General features: G+C 39.8%; 1 protein-coding gene across 1 annotated transcript in view; it reads right to left on the reverse strand.

The window, feature by feature from the left end:
• Positions 1-2,669: 2,669 nt before the first annotated feature.
• The window catches only part of TNFAIP8 (TNF alpha induced protein 8), a 46,201-nt gene continuing 31,638 nt past the window's right edge, over positions 2,670-17,232 (reverse strand). The window contains exon 2 of the mRNA XM_052644173.1: positions 2,670-3,235. Coding sequence (XP_052500133.1) covers positions 2,670-3,235 — 566 coding nt within the window. The remainder of the gene's footprint in view (positions 3,236-17,232) is intronic.

The raw sequence follows: 17,232 nt of genomic DNA on the forward strand, positions 1-17,232 counted from the left end.
AGTCTATATCATTTAAATACCTTCTAAATGCGACTATGTTAAAATCCATTTCAGAAGGACACTGCCCACTCGTCTCTGAGCTAATGATGTTTCTAGGACTTTTTTTTTCTATATCATCATTAAATGAAAATAAGGTTTTATTAACATAAACTGGTTTTGACACCAGACCTATGTGACCTCAGGCAAATTCCCTAGTTTCTCTTGCCTTAGTTTCCTCATCTGTAGGACAGTGAAGGTTGTGGTGAGCATTGAATGAGTTAGTATGCCTGGTACATAATATCTACTCTGTAATGTCAGTTGTTAACAGTAGCATTATCACTCACCTAATAAACTAGCTCATAAAGTTTGCAGAGAAGCCATCAGAACGAATTTTTAAAAAATCTATTTTATAATACAATTCATGATTTTTTTCCAAAATGTAATAAAAATATTCAGTTTTTCATAAGACCCTAAAATGACTATGAGCTTGGCTCAAAATTATCTATCCTAAGCACATCTGCATTCTTTCCAGCTTTCCAGCTCAAATAAGCTCATGCACAAAGGGAGTCCTGTTGCATCAGAAATGAACTTGCTGATGAAAACTGACACTGATCCTTCTGAGTCATGCCTTCCAGGCACAGGATGGGTAAGGAGATGGGTTCCCTCAGAAGATGATGCTGAAACAGGGGAGCAAACAGGTTCCCCTGCTTCAAGATACTCCTCACTGCCTTCCTTCTGTGTGAAATTCAGGGCTGTTCTTCCCCTAACCCACACACATCTGACTGCCATCCTGAAGGTACAAATTTATGATCCCAAAGTGTCTAGACTCATCTAAATTTATTCCTAGGTGTTGTTGCTCCCTGGTTGGTCCTGTTTATAGCTAGAGATGAGCAAGAAGCATCCGCTAGCTGCCTGGGTACGCCATTTTCCACACGCCTCCTGCTGAGGGAATCTGGTAGAACACAGAATGCCCTAGGTCAGGAGCTTCCACATAACACATTCTTGGTTTTCCCAGAGCTGGTCAAGAAAGGCTGCTAAACTAAATCTGTAAGCTATTTAGCAGTCTCTGAAGCTAGAGGGACCAATTCTGCAATCACTATGCTATTGCTATAACTTACAGTGGTCACCTACTGGCCCGGGGAAGGGAGGATGGTAATTTCAGTTCAAATTTTGGTGTCAGGATTTAATACCAAATAGGAAGAGACTGTTTTCCTCTGTTGCTTGACTCAGACAAGCACGTGATGGTCCCAGAGAAAGCTACCACCTCCTTTATCCTATAGTAAATTTTAGTTGTAGGATCTTTGCTGGTAAGCTATTATTTTAACATAAATATTCTGGGAGGAAGGCAAATTCAAGGCAAAGGAGTACACTAAATCACATAGCGACAATGCAAATATTTAATGCTGGTGACCAAGTCTGCTATTTCCTAGGAGACAGAGTTAGCCAGCAGGTTTCTATTTCTTTTTCATAAAATAAGCAAATGCTTACTTTATCATTCATACATACAAAATTATATACAAACAACACACAAACTGCTTGGAATGCAAATATTCTTTGGTTTACTCATCAAAACAGCAAATAACAAAACAGCAAAATCTTATCAGTTAAATAAAAAAGTAACACTTTATTTACCTAGCAAACCTTACTAAACATTGAAATGCATTCATTCTCATGTTCTTGTAGCAAGATTCGTTCTTCCCTTCTGCCTCTCCTCCTCCTAAATTAAATTATTCTGATGGGCTCATCGCTAAAGTATAGATTGTTTTATCATTCTTAAAAGCACTTACTTTTTATAGTCCCAATATCAGGAATGATCTACATTTTCTCTTGTTTCTTACATTTAAAATAGATATGAAAAATGGAGATTCCATCAGAACATTTTCAAGATGACATACAAGTTAAGCCCTCAGCAAGCATTTCAAGGCAAATGGCATGTCATTTTGGGGAATTTTTATGTTTGAGGAAGTACTACTGTTGCTACTAAGAAACAGGACTGGATTCCGGAAGCAGAGTCTTATGTTAGACTAAATTATTCATAATGTCAAATATAACTGATTTCTAGAATATTGATTTCAGAGAATCAGTTCTCTATTTTTCTGAGGGTTCAATTTGACTGTCTTAATACTTGAATGTCTTAGTTCTTAATTAAGATGGAATTTTTGAATGTCAATTAGAAACTCTTTAACAAAAGAATCTTTAACAAAAGATAAACTTGAAAATGGAATTGTTTCAAAAGGAGAAATGACAGTAACAGAGGGTTCTTGGCTTTTTAAAAAAGGTACACATACATAGTAAGGAATAAAGGTGAACCAAAATACACAACTCTGTACACGTTAGAAATATCCAATGTGCCACCAACACAACAACTGCCCTAAAAAAAAGATGTCTTGAGGTTTGGAGCCACATGTACCTTTCTTTATATAACTGTATTTGCATCATGCAATCATACATCTTTCCCAGGATCTGTTAACTGTTGGGAAGCTTTTAACCAGAATATTTGGCAATACATTTTTCTTCAAATAAAACAAGCCTCTTAAAACATTACCATTAATGTCTGACAACTGAATTGGGCAAAGTCTTTCTGAAATATGTGTAATCTTTTAAAACATTCTTCTTGTTTTTTCCTTCATAAATCAGCAGCGCTCCATCTTCAAATAAATCATGAGCAGTCACAACCTCAACTCACATGCTCATATGTTCTCTTCATCCAACATTTTGTTGATACCATCACACAATTTCTGTAAGTGGGGTTTAAAATTTCCAAAGGGATTATACAAGGCCGCCAAGAAATCACAATCTGAGAAGTGATCAAAGACGTTGTTAACTCGTCCGTGTGACTTGGCGGTGAGGTGACGCTGGATGACCTGGTGCAGCATCTCTCTGCACTCATTCAACAGCTTGGACAGCACGTTCCGGTCAAAGGTGAAGTCCACCTGGTGGAAGCTGACCACCGTCATTGCAAGCTGGTGAACTTTCTTCTTAAATTTTTCCATCAGTGCCAGCTCGTCTTGGTTAAACTGGTTGTTCCTGTAAAGGATGGCCAGCTTGATGACGGTTTTGATGAGGTTTTTGATGATTTTCTCTGCCTCCTTCTTGTTCTGGGTGTACTCCTTGGTCACCCTGTAGAGCTCATCTAGCACTTCACTGCTTGTGTCGTCGATAAGAGTGGTTGCAATGGACTTGGATGCCATTTTGCCCAAGATCTTCTTCTGTGCCTGAACGGCCAGGTTTTTGGAATTAAAGACATCTGTAGCCACTGAAAACAAAAGGGGAGGGGGGAGATAAAAATTCAGTGAAGATCAGCAAGAGGAGCAAATTGAAAATCTCATCTGGAGGAGTATTTTCCTTCTGATGTTCCCACTCTGGTTGGCCTCCCACCTACTAAACGTTAGCTCTGGGTTCAGAAAGGAATTAAAATAATTTTCCTACATTTGGGGGGCAGAATTAGGTTCTCACTGATGAAATTAATGGATGGCTATGCATAATCTTGAAGATTTTCTGGCAATTCAAGTATTTTACTTATACCTCCTGCTTTATAGCCAATACTTCATTTAGAAGTTAAAGGGCTCCGGGAGAGGGGGTAGAAGAATAAATAAGGAACTTTGGATTATCACACACATTACTATATATAAAGTAGATAATTAAGGACTTACACACCAAGTACCCTCTCACAGGGATCCCTACTCAATATTCTGTAACAATCCATACGGGAAAAAAATGAAAAAGAATTAATATATTTATATGTATAACTGAATCACTTTGCTGTACACCAGAAACTAATATAATGCTGTCAATCAGCTATACTCCAATAATATTTTTAAAAAGCTAAAATTTTTAAAAAGGAAGTTAAAGAGCTCCGATTATAAAGATAGTATGTCTCACGAGGAGTAAGTTTTTATGCAGTTTTTCCCTAGTTTAAATTTTATAAGAATCACATAAGGAATATAAAGTCAACTCCACAATTGTTCTCCGAGCAACAGTAATTGGGAACAATTTAAAGAAATCCTTTTAAATGTAAAAGGAAAAAAGTGACACAGCCAAGATACTGAATAAACTGATAAATTCAATTTGGAGGCTAATCAAAAGGAAAACCTTGCTCTGTAGTCCAAAATTTGCAAAAAGTCAAATTTACTGAGCCACTGGTCAGCACCTACCAGTTTGATCATCCTAACCACACTGAGTGTCAACTCTCCAGAGCAGAGCGTTGGAAAGAAATATTCTCTGGACAACTCACTGTCACTTGCTATATCTAATGAATGGCCACTGTGCCCTTTACATTTTTATATGATTTGAGGAAATAACCCTTCGGTATGAGCAATGAAATGTGCCACATGAAGAATACACTTTGAGAAAGCAGATCCTTAGAGTTCACTTCTGGAATTATCCTAACTTAACTGGTCAGAGATTAAACATACCATTAGAGTTGTATGTATTAAGTATTAATAAGACACTGTGATGCTCTCTACAGCCAGTCAGTGAATATGCTCAATAAATGTTTATTCCCCAAACCAAGTTTAGTTTTTCTCCTCTCCAGAATTCTCCCCCACTTTGTGCATGCTTCTCCACTACAACCGCACTCCCTCCCTCTTCTCCGAGGTGCCCGAGTGTTGGAAAGCGGTCACTCAGTAATGAAAGATGAAAAGCTTAAAAATACAGATATGCAGGAATGAGTCAGGGCATCAGTGATATTATTAGAAATAATTAGGAAATTATTTCTAGCTTGAACATGTTAGCAACATTAGAAAACAAAAAGGTAGCTGCTTTCCAAGTCCAGGCTGGGAAGGTCTATAAGAAGTAACTCCCTCTATGTGGAACTGCCATGTCAGATTTGAAATCAGGGCCAAAAGTAGCTCACGGTATACAGTGCAAGTAGCTGTGAGTTACCTAATTACCAGGATGTCATTCAGAACTTTACACGGCCATACACCCTGAAAGAATATCTTGATGGAACTAGAGATGGTCCTCTCACAAATGTCAATGTTTAAACTTGTGAAACATGAACTGAAACTGCAGAACTGAAATAGATTTTGAGAAAGAAATGGAAAGTGAAAAGGCACGAGGAATAGCCAACTTGTTGAAAGTTTTCAGGCTTTTTAATCCTTTGATCATTTAAGTAGTAGTTCATTATTCATTCCTACTTTTCAATGGTTTGCAAGAGTGCATGGCCTCACACTAAAGAATTTATGTCAAAATGAATGTAGCTCATTCATGTAGTTAGTATTATCAAATTAATGAGACCAAGGACCATCTTCCATGACTGAACTTAAGACACAGTCCTCTACAAATAATAAACCTGATTTACATAGGAAGGGATACCCCCAAATTTTCAGACACACTAGGATTTCAGGAATTTTTTATATAAAGTTGAAAGGTTATTCTGTTTCTCTTTGTAACCCCATGACTGTAACCTGCCAGGCTCCCCTGTCCATGGGATTCTCCAGGCAAGAATACTGGAATAGGTTGCCATTCCCTTCTCCAGGGGATTTTCCTGACCCAGAAATCAAATCTGGATCTCCTGCATTACAGGCAGATTCTTTACTGTCTGAGTTACCAGGGAAGCCCATATACTATATAAGAAGGGATACTCCCAAACTTTCAGATACACAGTAACTAACTAGGATTTCAGCAATTTATTTTATATAAATGTGAAAAGCTATTCTGTTTTTAATTGATTAGAATGTGGCACAGTCTAGAAACATCCCATCGGGAATTTACTGCAATGCCTATGAAATGGCAATACAATACATTCTGAAATAACCCAAACCAGAGAGAGCTCGAGTTCCAAAGACTCTCTTGTGCTCCTCTTTCCAAGGCTGGACTTGCAAGTTTGTACCTCTAGTAGGCTACTTTTTAAAATTAAATCTAAATGTCTCACTTAATTGCAAATAAGGACAATAATAGCTCTCTGGTGTAGCACATTTAACTTCTTGCAAGAGAAAGGCTGCTGCCCATGAAGCAAGATTGTTCCTCATTTACTGAGAACCAAATCTGAACCAGGACAGAGAAGTTGATCTCTGAGGCTTTCACATTCATTTCAGAGGAACTTCAAACCCTGCTCCAGAAATACAGCAGCAGCTTCACACTTGCATTTTACCCTCTGGATTATATCCAGTACAGTCATCTTTGAAAATGAGGATGAAGCTGTTGCTCCCTGCTCCGTGGGGAAGACACACATGCAGTACATTTCTTTCCATTAGTGAAGGCCTTTTCAGGGCCAGCTGGGAGTTGCGGCTGAGAGTTGCTGGCCAGGATGGTGTGGTCTGTGATCATGAAATATGATTGCTTTTTTCCCTTGCAAATTAACAAGCCACTCCTGCTCAGGCTTGTTTCTCAGTGCTACATCCTCCACTAGATCGATGAAATGTCTGGTGTATCTCACAGCTAGTCCTGGACCACATTTTTCTGCTTCACAATCCTCGTCCCTGAGTGATCTCATCCACTTTCAGGGCTTCAGATATCACCCACAGGCCAATGACTCCACCGTTGCAACTCAGCCCTGACCTCCTTTCCAGACTCATTTTGCAAACACACTCAAGGATTTTCTTTTCCTTGGCTATTGTGCAGGCATCTCAAATGTACCATGTCCAAAACTGAATCCTTGATTCCTTCCTGTCCCCAGATTGCTACTCCCCCACTCTTTACTATCTTAATTAACAGCATCCCTTCTATCCATGTGCTCAAGTCAGAGACCTGGGAGTTGTTCACCATACCATCCCCTCCCTTACCTAGTCCAGTACCAAGTTCTTTCCATTCTACCTTCCACCAATTCTCTAAATTCTATTCACTTCCCTCTATCTCCATGGACCACAGCCCCAATCCAAGCCCCTTCCCAATCTCTTCCCACACAGCAGCCAGGGTTTTTATGTAAATCTGAAAACGATGCTTCACTTAAATTCTCTGCTAACCATCATACTTCCTTGCTCCTGAAATCTTCATCATTTGCTTACATTTTCATTGTCTGTCTTATTTTACTAGAATCTACGCACTTTGAGAGCAGAAGTTGTATATCGTATTCACTGCATCACCCCTCTAGGCCAACGAGAGTGCCTGGTACCTGACACGTCTGACAGAAGCAGAAGTTAACTGCCCCTCTTTCTTCACTATTTTTAAACACTTCTCCATGAAAACATGCTGACCTGAAAAATGAGAGCCCTAAATACATATGTGGGTGCTCTGTTGTTAAGCTAGAGAAACAGATATCTTCTTTACCTGGTTAAATATGTGGTTTTCTTCTTTTGAAGTGCACCTCAGACTGTGGTTTCTCTTATTGTCATCAACCAGTTCTTTAGAAGAGCAAGATTTAGCAACTTAAGTATCCATTAACAGATGGACGGATAAAGATGAGGTACATGTATGCAATGGAATATTACTCAACCATAAAAAGAGAGAAATATTACCATTTGCATCAACATGGATGGACCTAGAGATTATCATACTAAGTGATATGATATCATTCATATGTGTGGAGTCTAAAAAAACTATATAAATGAACTTATTTACAAAACAGAAATAGACTCACAGTCATAGAAAATAAACTTAGGGCCACCAGAGACGATGCAGGAGAGAATGAACTAGGATATGAGATAAACATACATGTGTGAGTGTGCTCTGTCACCCAGTCATGGCTGACTGTTTGCAACCCCATGGACTGCAGCCTTCCAGGCTAGTCTGTCCATGGAATATTTCATGGCAAGAATACTTCACTATAGGACAGTGGGTTGCTATTTTCTACTCCGGGGGATCTTCCAAACCCAGGGATCGAACTCACGTTTCCTGCCTCTCCTGCACCGGCAGGTGGCTTCTTTACCCCTGTGCCAGCTGGGAAGCCCCTAATATGTGTGCTACCTACTGAACAGCACAGAGAACTATATTCACTGTCTCATAACTGTCTATGATGGAAAATAATCTGAACATATGTAATTCAATATATATCACTCTACTGTACATGTGAAGCTAATATAACTTTGCAGATTAACTATAATTGTTTAAAAAATGTAAACATTAAAAAATAAAGAGGAAAGACATATGTACAATGAGAAAACCTCAAAGGACAATAATACAAGTATTTAGTGTAAAAGCAGGGTGCAGTGGTTCTGTCTTGAGCTACAGTGGGAGATTAAACATACACCCACCTTTCACTCTGTCTGGATCTGTGATGAAACATAGAACCAAAGGTGTGCCTGGGAAGCAACTGAGATATATGAATAAATGTTCTCAAAGAAGAAAGTGCTAGAAGCACTGATTTACTTGAGTTTGAGAATACACATATATGTTGTTGACTAATGAGAAATGATGCTTTATATATATATAAAGGATTACCATAACGTCAAAACTATTTAAGATAGTTGACAGAAATAGGTGTGACTGCTATTTGACATCTGCTTATCTCGCTGCCTCTCCTCTATGTCTTTACATCTCCTTTCTTAGCTTAATCAAATAGTCTATTTCAGCAATGTTTGTTGTAAGGCAAACTGATTTTTAGGGAATACTGGTTTTAGTTTCAACAATTATAAATTTGGAGATAAATACTGGTGTCAAAACTATAATGACCCCTTTATAAAAGAAAAAAAAAGTGCTCAGAAGGGGGAAAAAAACCCAAACCTTTTCATGACACTAATGAATGAAAACCTATAGTTTTCTGAAATTAACAACAGTTACCCATAACATTCAAAAAACTAAGATCATGGCATCCAGTTCCATCAGTTCAGTTCAGTTCAGTTCAGTCGCTCAGTCACGTCCGACTCTTTGCGACCCCATGAATCGCAGCACGCCAGGCCTCCCTGTCCATCACCAACTCCCGGAGTTCACTCAGACTCATGTCCATCGAGTCAGTGATGCCATCCAGCCATCTCATCCTCTGTCGTCCCCTTCTCCTCCTGCCCCCAATCTCTCCCAGCATCAAAGTCTTTTCCAATGAGTCAACTCCAGTTCCATCACTTCATGGCAAATAGATAGGGAAACAATGGAGACAGTGACAGACTTTATTTTCTTGGGCTCCAAAATCACTGCAGATGGTGACTGCAGCCATGAAATTAAAAGATGCTTGCTCCTTGGAAGAAAAGCTATGACAAACCTAGACAGCATATTAAAAAGCAGAGACATTACTTTGCCGACAAAAGTCCATCTAGTCAAAGCTATGGTTTTTCCAGTGGTCATGTATGGATGTGAGAGATGGACCATAAAGAAGGCTGAGTGCTAAGAACTGATGCTTTTGAACTGTGGTGTTGGAGAAGACTCTTGAGAGTCCCTTGGACTGCAAGGAGATCCAACCAGTCCATTCTAAAGGGAATCAGTCCTGAATATTCATTGGAGGGACTGATGCTGAAGCTAAAGCTCCAATTCTTTGACCACCTGATGCGAAGAGCCAATTCATTAGAAAAAACCCTGATGCTGGGAAAGATTGAAGACAAGAGGAGAAGGATATGACAGAGGACGACATGGTTGGAGGGCATCACCAATTCAATGGACATGAGTTTGAGCAAGCTCTGGGAGATGGTGAAGGACAGGGAAGCCTGGCATGCTGCAATCCATGAGGTCACCAAAAGTCGGACATGAGTGAGTGACTGGACAACAGCCGCAAAACCCGTAACATTGGCTTCCCAGGCGGCTCAGTGGTAAAGAGTCCACCCGCAGTGCATGAGACACAAGGGATGCAGGTTCGATCCCTGGGTCGGGAAGATCCCCTGGAGGCGACAGCAACCCACTCCAGTGTTCTTGCCTGGAGAATCCCATGGACGGAGGAACCTGGCGGGCTGTAGTCCACAAGGTCACAAAGATTCAGACATGACTGAAGTGACTGCACACAAACACACATAACGTTATCCCAATTAATAAATTGCTAATATAGTGAAGTACTCAAGTCACTTTCTTCATAACCTCACCTGCAAACACATAATTTCTTTACCCATGAAATTTGTTATACTTGGAACTTTGAAATGGTGACTACAGATGCATGTATATGTCATTACTAATTCTTGCCTAGTTAAAATTTGATCCAGTGGGCCCAGTATTAGGAAGGATGGAAAAGAAAACAATTTGGACAGCATGTCTGGCTGCTGTGGTCTGTTAATAGAAGTTCTTTAAACTAACGTGTAAAACCTTAGCTCTCTTGCATTTGAATTACTCCAAATCTAAATAGGGCTTAGTAAAAAGACTGCTTTGGGGATATACAAGTGGCCATAACCAACAGTAAACACTTCACAAGAAGGCAAATGGCTAAGAGTTGACCCCCTATATCAGGATTTGATAGCGCTCTAGGAGGAAAGAAAGGAATTGTGGAGCCCCTGGTGATGTATCTGTGACACCAGCCTCCACACAAACATTCCAGGGTGGAAAATTCAACAGGATAGAGAAGAAACAACAACAAAACAAGGAAAAAGAGTGAGGGGTGGGGAGAGGGCCACAGCCAGCAGAAGCAGCAGAGATTCAGACTGCGAGAGGGGCTGACCCTGGAAGGGCCAGAAGCAATGACTGCGGCAGCAAGTAGAGGCAGTCTTATCCAGAGAGAAAAGACGAGTGCCAGGAACCTTAATCCCTTATCACCTTCAGGCCACAAGACGGGGACCCTAACACAAAAGAATATACTCTTGGGAAAATCAATACTTCTAAGGTTCTTAACCTGATGTTGAATGCAAATTTGGGGGAGCATGCATTTTGCTGACCCCAAGTGCTTGAAAACCAGTGGTGTGCCTCATCACAGGGACAAGCTAAGTCATTCACTCTGTGTCTCCTCCTTTTAGAAAAGCACATGCTCATTTTAAAAGGCAACATATTAAAGAAGACAAATGTCAGGGAAGACAGTGACTTTAAAGGAGGGCAAAAGAAAAAATAAATCACAGGATGGCTCTTAATGGAGTCCTGGAAATTGTAAAGCACCCCCTTGCAGATTCCTTTTCTTGTTCTGCACATAGTTGATTCACAGCTCTTAAGCAAGTCTGGTAGTATTGCAGTTGGCTCTTGGCCACAGAGATACAGATAAATTCTGTCTACTGGAGGTACAATTGCGTCCTCATTTTCTTGTCTGCCTGTGTGGCACATAGCATTCTCCTTTGAAAGGATCATCAGAGCTTACTGATTCCTCATTAATGAACGAGTTAAGCAATATCTTTGCCATGTCCATTTTGTATTTTTATGAGTCACGAGTTGATCTTAAAAATATACCCTTTAACACATAACAGAATTTTCCCTGCAAAACCATGTGAAGTAAAAACAAAACAAAACTGCAGTACACATCATTCTTTAGAGAGAATTCATACACATTTCCTGTGGCAACTAATTTTTCCAGGGTCCTGGAAGAGTGTATTAATAAAAGTCCAATATTCTGTAGCTAACGGTTCCATGAAGCCATAGTGCTTAGGGATACGATGGGCTTCCCAGGTGGCTCAGTGGTAAAGAACCTGCTTGCTACTACAGGCAGACAGAGGAGACGCAGCTTCAATCCCTGGATAGTGAATCGCCCGGAGGAAGAAATGGCAACCTACTCCAATATTCTTGCCTGGAAAATCCTGTGGACAGAGGAACCTGGCAGGCTACAGTCCATGGGACAGCAAAGTATTGGACACAACTGAGCGATGGAGCACGCAGGCACAGGGCTGTTACTGAGACTCAATTTCTCTATCTACAAGATGGGATTAATGATCCCCTCCACCTGGAGTTGCTACAAAGATAAACGGACATGGACCACAAAGGAAGGTCTCACAGAATACCTGGCACAGAAGTTTCCTCCACAGGTTTGCTCAAAGAAGTCAACAAATTAAACTTCAAATACCTTCTGACGCTCCCTAGTACTGAATGACATTGGGTGAAAATCAATCAACTCCTTCTGGACTCAATATGGAAATACAAAATGCTTAGAAATGCAAAATGCCTGATGACTATGAAGACACAGACTTCACATACTTTAGTGAAGAACGAGTTATAGAATCTTTTCCATGATGACATTAAAAAAACCTAACATATATTAAATTTTTCTTTATCAGGGAATTTCTTTCTCTCTCTCTTTTTTTTCAGGTAGATTTCAGTACCACCAGGACTCTGATAGGTAACACAAATATATTTTGTCTAGGGAAAACTGGCCCATGGAGAACAGAATCAAACCCTGAGGAGAGGAAAAAAGATAAACAGTATCAAACATCCTTACAAAGCTGTGTGATAGTGGGTAAAATCTAAAAGGAAATGGGCCAAATATAAAGCCAAAGTGAAAACCCACAGCAGACAACAAGATTACTCCATGAAGTCACAGCTTCACCCCCAGACTTTCCAAAGCTTTCCAGAGAACCAGAGACACAAAGGCAGAGCTCCCTGCCAGGTGAGAACAGCATGGACGGAAACAAAAGATCAAGGTCAAGAGTCCTGGGTTTTAGACTTGGCTGCAATTTAGTTTTCTCATCTACTAAGTGGGGCATCATTTCGAGGTGGTCTGGCTTAAGTTATATTTGTGTGCGTGTGTGCTAAGTCATTCGGTCGTGTCTGACTCTCTGTGACCTGATGGACTGTAGCCTGCCAGGCTCCACTGTCTGTAGGATTCTCCAGACAAGAATACTGGAGTGGGCTGTCATTTCCTTTTCCAGGGGATTTTCCCAACCCAGCAACTGAACCTGGGTCTCTTATATCTCCTGCATTGGCTGGTGGGTTCTTTATCATTAAAAGTCAGAAAACTCCAGCAGTGTACTTCTGGGCTCATGACTACAGATCACAAACACACACTGAGTTTTGCTTCCTTATTTAATACACTTGAGATAGAGAAGCAGGAATTCAAATCCAATATTTGCACACACTGTGTTCTTTCTACTCGTTTCTCCTTATATCTTCTATTTTCCAAATTTGTGGACAAGAGAAATTATGTCCTGAAGAAAACACTGGGAAGCTTTTCCCCTGTGTGGTCTTGAACTGTTTTTGTTGTTTTAATTCTGGAATCTTTTCATTTTGATTTTGGGTTCAACTCTATGTTTCTGATGCCTGTGGCTTAATTTTGTGATGATTTCGAAATTGAAAATGTCATTTCCTAAGTTTCAATACCATTATCTCCATATTAGACTCCATCTCTGCTTTTTTGTTATTGTTTTGTTTTTTCCAGTTAATTTGCTCCATAAATCATGAGATGACTTGATCGCTTTCTAGAAAGCATAAACTCTGACAAGATATGCCTAACACATCTAGATCCACTAATACCAGGGTTGGAAGAAAGTCTGATGATATCTTTATGAAGGGGTATGGTTGGATTCCATGGAATGTCAGTTTTGTAAATATTAGAACAGAGATTACAGGAATAGAAATGGATTTTGTGGCTACTCAGAGTGTGAGAGGTTAACAGTCATGAGAACCCACTGGCTAGTCACTGTATTTTGAACTTAATATCACATTATCCCCAGAACTGCCTAGAATCTGCACTATCTTACTGAAGCTTCACAACAAACTCAGGGGGAGGTTATTATCCCCATTTACAGATATGGTAAATGAGGCCCAGAGAAATTAAGTTGCTTTCTCAAGGTCGTACAGTCAGTAAGTGGAAGAGATGAACTTGATCCCAGATATGTCTAACTCCAACCTATTCTCTTAAGAGTTCTGCTACACCATACAAGCATAAAAACAAAACAACAACAAAAAAACTCTCTCTTGAAGTATGGGAATGGGAAGACCTAATAACATTTGGTAAAGTGAAATGAAATAAAAGAAAAATAAAAAAAGATACCAGGTCTTCTCCGGGGGTCAGAAATGGACTCAATAAAATAGATTAATCCAGCTGGGTTTGAAATAGCCTGTATTTCTAGGGAAAACCCAGAGTAGTTTCAAAGCATTTTAAAATGAAATTAAAAGAAATAATATGCTTACATTACTCAAAAGACATAATATAAATATTTAAAGTGAGAATTCTCACTTTCAGCTTTGCTACCCGCTGAACAGTCCTGACCCTGACGAGACGAGGATACCTTTTGGTATCCTTTCAGAGTTGCCGTCTTCACTGCACAGATGAGCACATATATGGACAGACAGATACTGAGCAGGGTGAAGAGGTTTTTGTTGTTGTTCAGTCACTAAGGCGTGTCTGACTCTTGGCGACCCCATGGATTGCAGCATGCCAGGCTTCCGTTCCTTCATTATCTCCCAGAGTTTGCTCAAATTTATATCCACTGAGTTGGTGATGCTATCTAACCATCTCATCCTTTGTCTCCCCTTTATTCTCTTGCCTTCAATCTTTCCCAGCATCAGGGTCTTTTCTAATGAGTCAGTTCTTCACGTCAGGTAGCCAAAGTGTTGGAGCTTCAGCTTCAGCATCAGTTCTTCCAATAAGTATTCAGGGTTGATTTCCTTTAGAATCGACTGGTTTGATCTCCTTGTTGCCCAGGGGACTCCTAAGAGTTTTCTCCAGAATCACAATTCAAAAGCATCAATTCTTCAGTGCTCAGCTTTCTTTACACTCCAACTCTCACATCTGTATATGATTACCAGGAAAACCACAGCTTTGACTATACAGACTTCTATCATCGGCAAAGTGATATCTTTGCTTTTTAATATGCTGTCTAGGTTTGTTATAGCTTTCCTTCCAAAGAGCAAGTGTCTTTTAATTTGCAGTCACTGTCCACAGTGATTTTTGAATCCAAAAAAATAAAATTTGTCACTGCTTCCACTTTTTCCCCTTCTTTTTTTTTTTAATTTTTTTTTCTTTTTTTTAATTTTAAAATCTTTAATTCTTACATGTGTTCCCAAACATGAACCCCCCTCCCACCTCCCTCCCCATAACATCTCTGTGGGTCATCCCCATGCACCAGCCCCAAGCATGCTGTATCCTGCGTCAGACATAGACTAGCGATTCAATTCTTACATGATAGTATACATGATAGAATGCCATTCTCCCATATCATCCCACCCTCTCCCTCTCCCTCTGAGCCCAAAAGTCCGTTATAGACAGCTGCGTCTTTTTTCCTGTCTTGCATACAGGGTCGTCATTGCCATCTTTCTAAATTCCATATATATGTGTTAGTATACTGTATTGGTGCTTTTCTTTCTGGCTTACTTCACTCTGTATAATCGGCTCCAGTTTCGTCCATCTCATCAGAACTGATTCAAATGAATTCTTTTTAACGGCTGAGTAATACTCCATTGTGTATATGTACCACAGCTTTCTTATCCATTCATCTGCTGATGGACATCTAGGTTGTTTCCATGTCCTGGCTATTATAATCAGTGCTGCGATGAACATTGGGGTACATGTGTCTCTTTCAATTCTGGTTTCCTCGGTGTGTATGCCCAGCAGTGGGATTGCTGGGTCATAAGGGAGTTCTATTTGCAATTTTTTAAGGAATCTCCACACTGTTCTCCATAGTGGCTGTACTAGTTTGCATTCCCACCAACAGTGTAGGAGGGTTCCCTTTTCTCTAAATGTAAGACCAGAAACTATAAAACTCCTAGAGGAGAACATAGGCAAAACACTCTCAGACATAAATCACAGCAGGATCCTCTATGATCCACCTCCCAGAATTCTGGAAATAAAAGCAAAAATAAACAAATGGGATCTAATTAAAATTAAAAGCTTCTGCACAACAAAGGAAAATATCAGCAAGGTGAAAAGACAGCCTTCTGAATGGGAGAAAATAATAGCAAATGAAGCAACTGACAAACAACTAATCTCAAAAATATACAAGCAACTTATGCAGCTCAATTCCAGAAAAATAAACGACCCAATCAAAAAATGGGCCAAAGAACTAAATAGACATTTCTCCAAAGAAGACATATGGATGGCTAACAAACATGAAAAGATGCTCAACATCACTCATTATCAGAGAAATGCAAGTCAAAACCACAATGAGGTACCACTTCACACCAGTCAGAATGGCTGCGATCCAAAAATCTGCAAGCACTTTTTCCCCTTCTATTTGCCATGAAGCGATGGGACCAAATCCCATGATCTTAGTTTTTTGAATGTTGAGTTTTAAGCCAGCTTTGTCACTCTCCTCTTTCACCCTCATCAAGAGGCATTAAGAAGTCTTACAGGTTTGTAATTCTTATTAATGCTATTTTTGAGTGATGAGAGACTAAACCAAGTAATTCCAATTTATGAAATTCTGTAATTCCTAGCACAACTAGGACATAAAATGGTGAGATGCCAGAGGCACATGGCTGTTATCTTTATTCCCATTCACGTGATAGCAATAAGAGTCTTTCAGTGAGTGGTGGGAAGGTAGCAAGGTTGAAACAGGTCTTTACTTAACTGGGGCGGGGGAGGTTATGATGAGAGAAGTTGTGCAGTTTATCATCCTAATGGGATCCCTCTGCAAAGGGTACTATTAGCAGTTATGCTCGGACAACAAATCCGTGCCTCTTCCAGCAGGTAAATGTAACTGGTCACTAAAGACTACTTAAGTACTGAAGCACTAAAGGCACTCAAGACTAAATAAGAAAGGGTCAAAAGTCAGGGTTACCCAAATATTTAGGACCTGAGAAATTTCTTGGGAGCCCCACATGAGCACTAGCCAGCTTTTATTCTGAATTATGTTAAAAACAAAAACCCAATTCTTCAAGAAGTTAAGAGTCTTAAGCGAGGGGTGAGGGCTAATTCCCTCTAGCTAGATAAGTTTGGGAAACAGTGTATATGAGGGACAAGGGTACCATTTGAGTTGCAAAAAAAGGATTAATAATATTAAAGGTCTTGAGGATTAGTGGAGTAAAGGAACATTTTAACTTTACTTACTCAGGTTTTTCAAACTACACAGATGACCCATTAACAAATTTGTAGGCTAAGATCAGTGAAAATTATTGGCTAACAAATGAACTTGAGTTCTTGCTATTCCTCTGGAATGGATTCATAATTATCTCCTGTAAATAGGGGAGGGCAGGACAGGCAGTCAGGCAAAAAGACAAGCAAGGTGGTGACCGTGAGCCTGGGCTTCAGAGGCTCACTGTCTGGGTAAGAAGCCTAGTTTGGCTATTGAGTGCTGGGTCTCTGCAGCTAGTTACCTAACTTCTCTGTGCCTTAGTTTCCCCACATGAAAATGAGGATACCGGAGGTTTTTATGATGATTAAATGGGAATAATCCATACAAAGTGCTTAAGGGAGCACCAGGTGTTAAAAAATAACATCAATTAATGTGAACTATCATTACTATTGTCATTAATGTTGTTATCCCTATTCTTAAGGTAGGTAGGTATTGTTGACATTCAGCTGGTGTGGGATGATAGGAGTCTTGTGATCATGACTTGTGAAACAGGAGTGAGGAGAGATGACAGGACATTAACCCAAAGACGTGAATCATTCAA

The sequence above is a fragment of the Budorcas taxicolor genome, chromosome 7 (genome assembly GCF_023091745.1).
Source record: "Budorcas taxicolor isolate Tak-1 chromosome 7, Takin1.1, whole genome shotgun sequence".
Lineage (NCBI taxonomy): Eukaryota > Metazoa > Chordata > Mammalia > Artiodactyla > Bovidae > Budorcas > Budorcas taxicolor.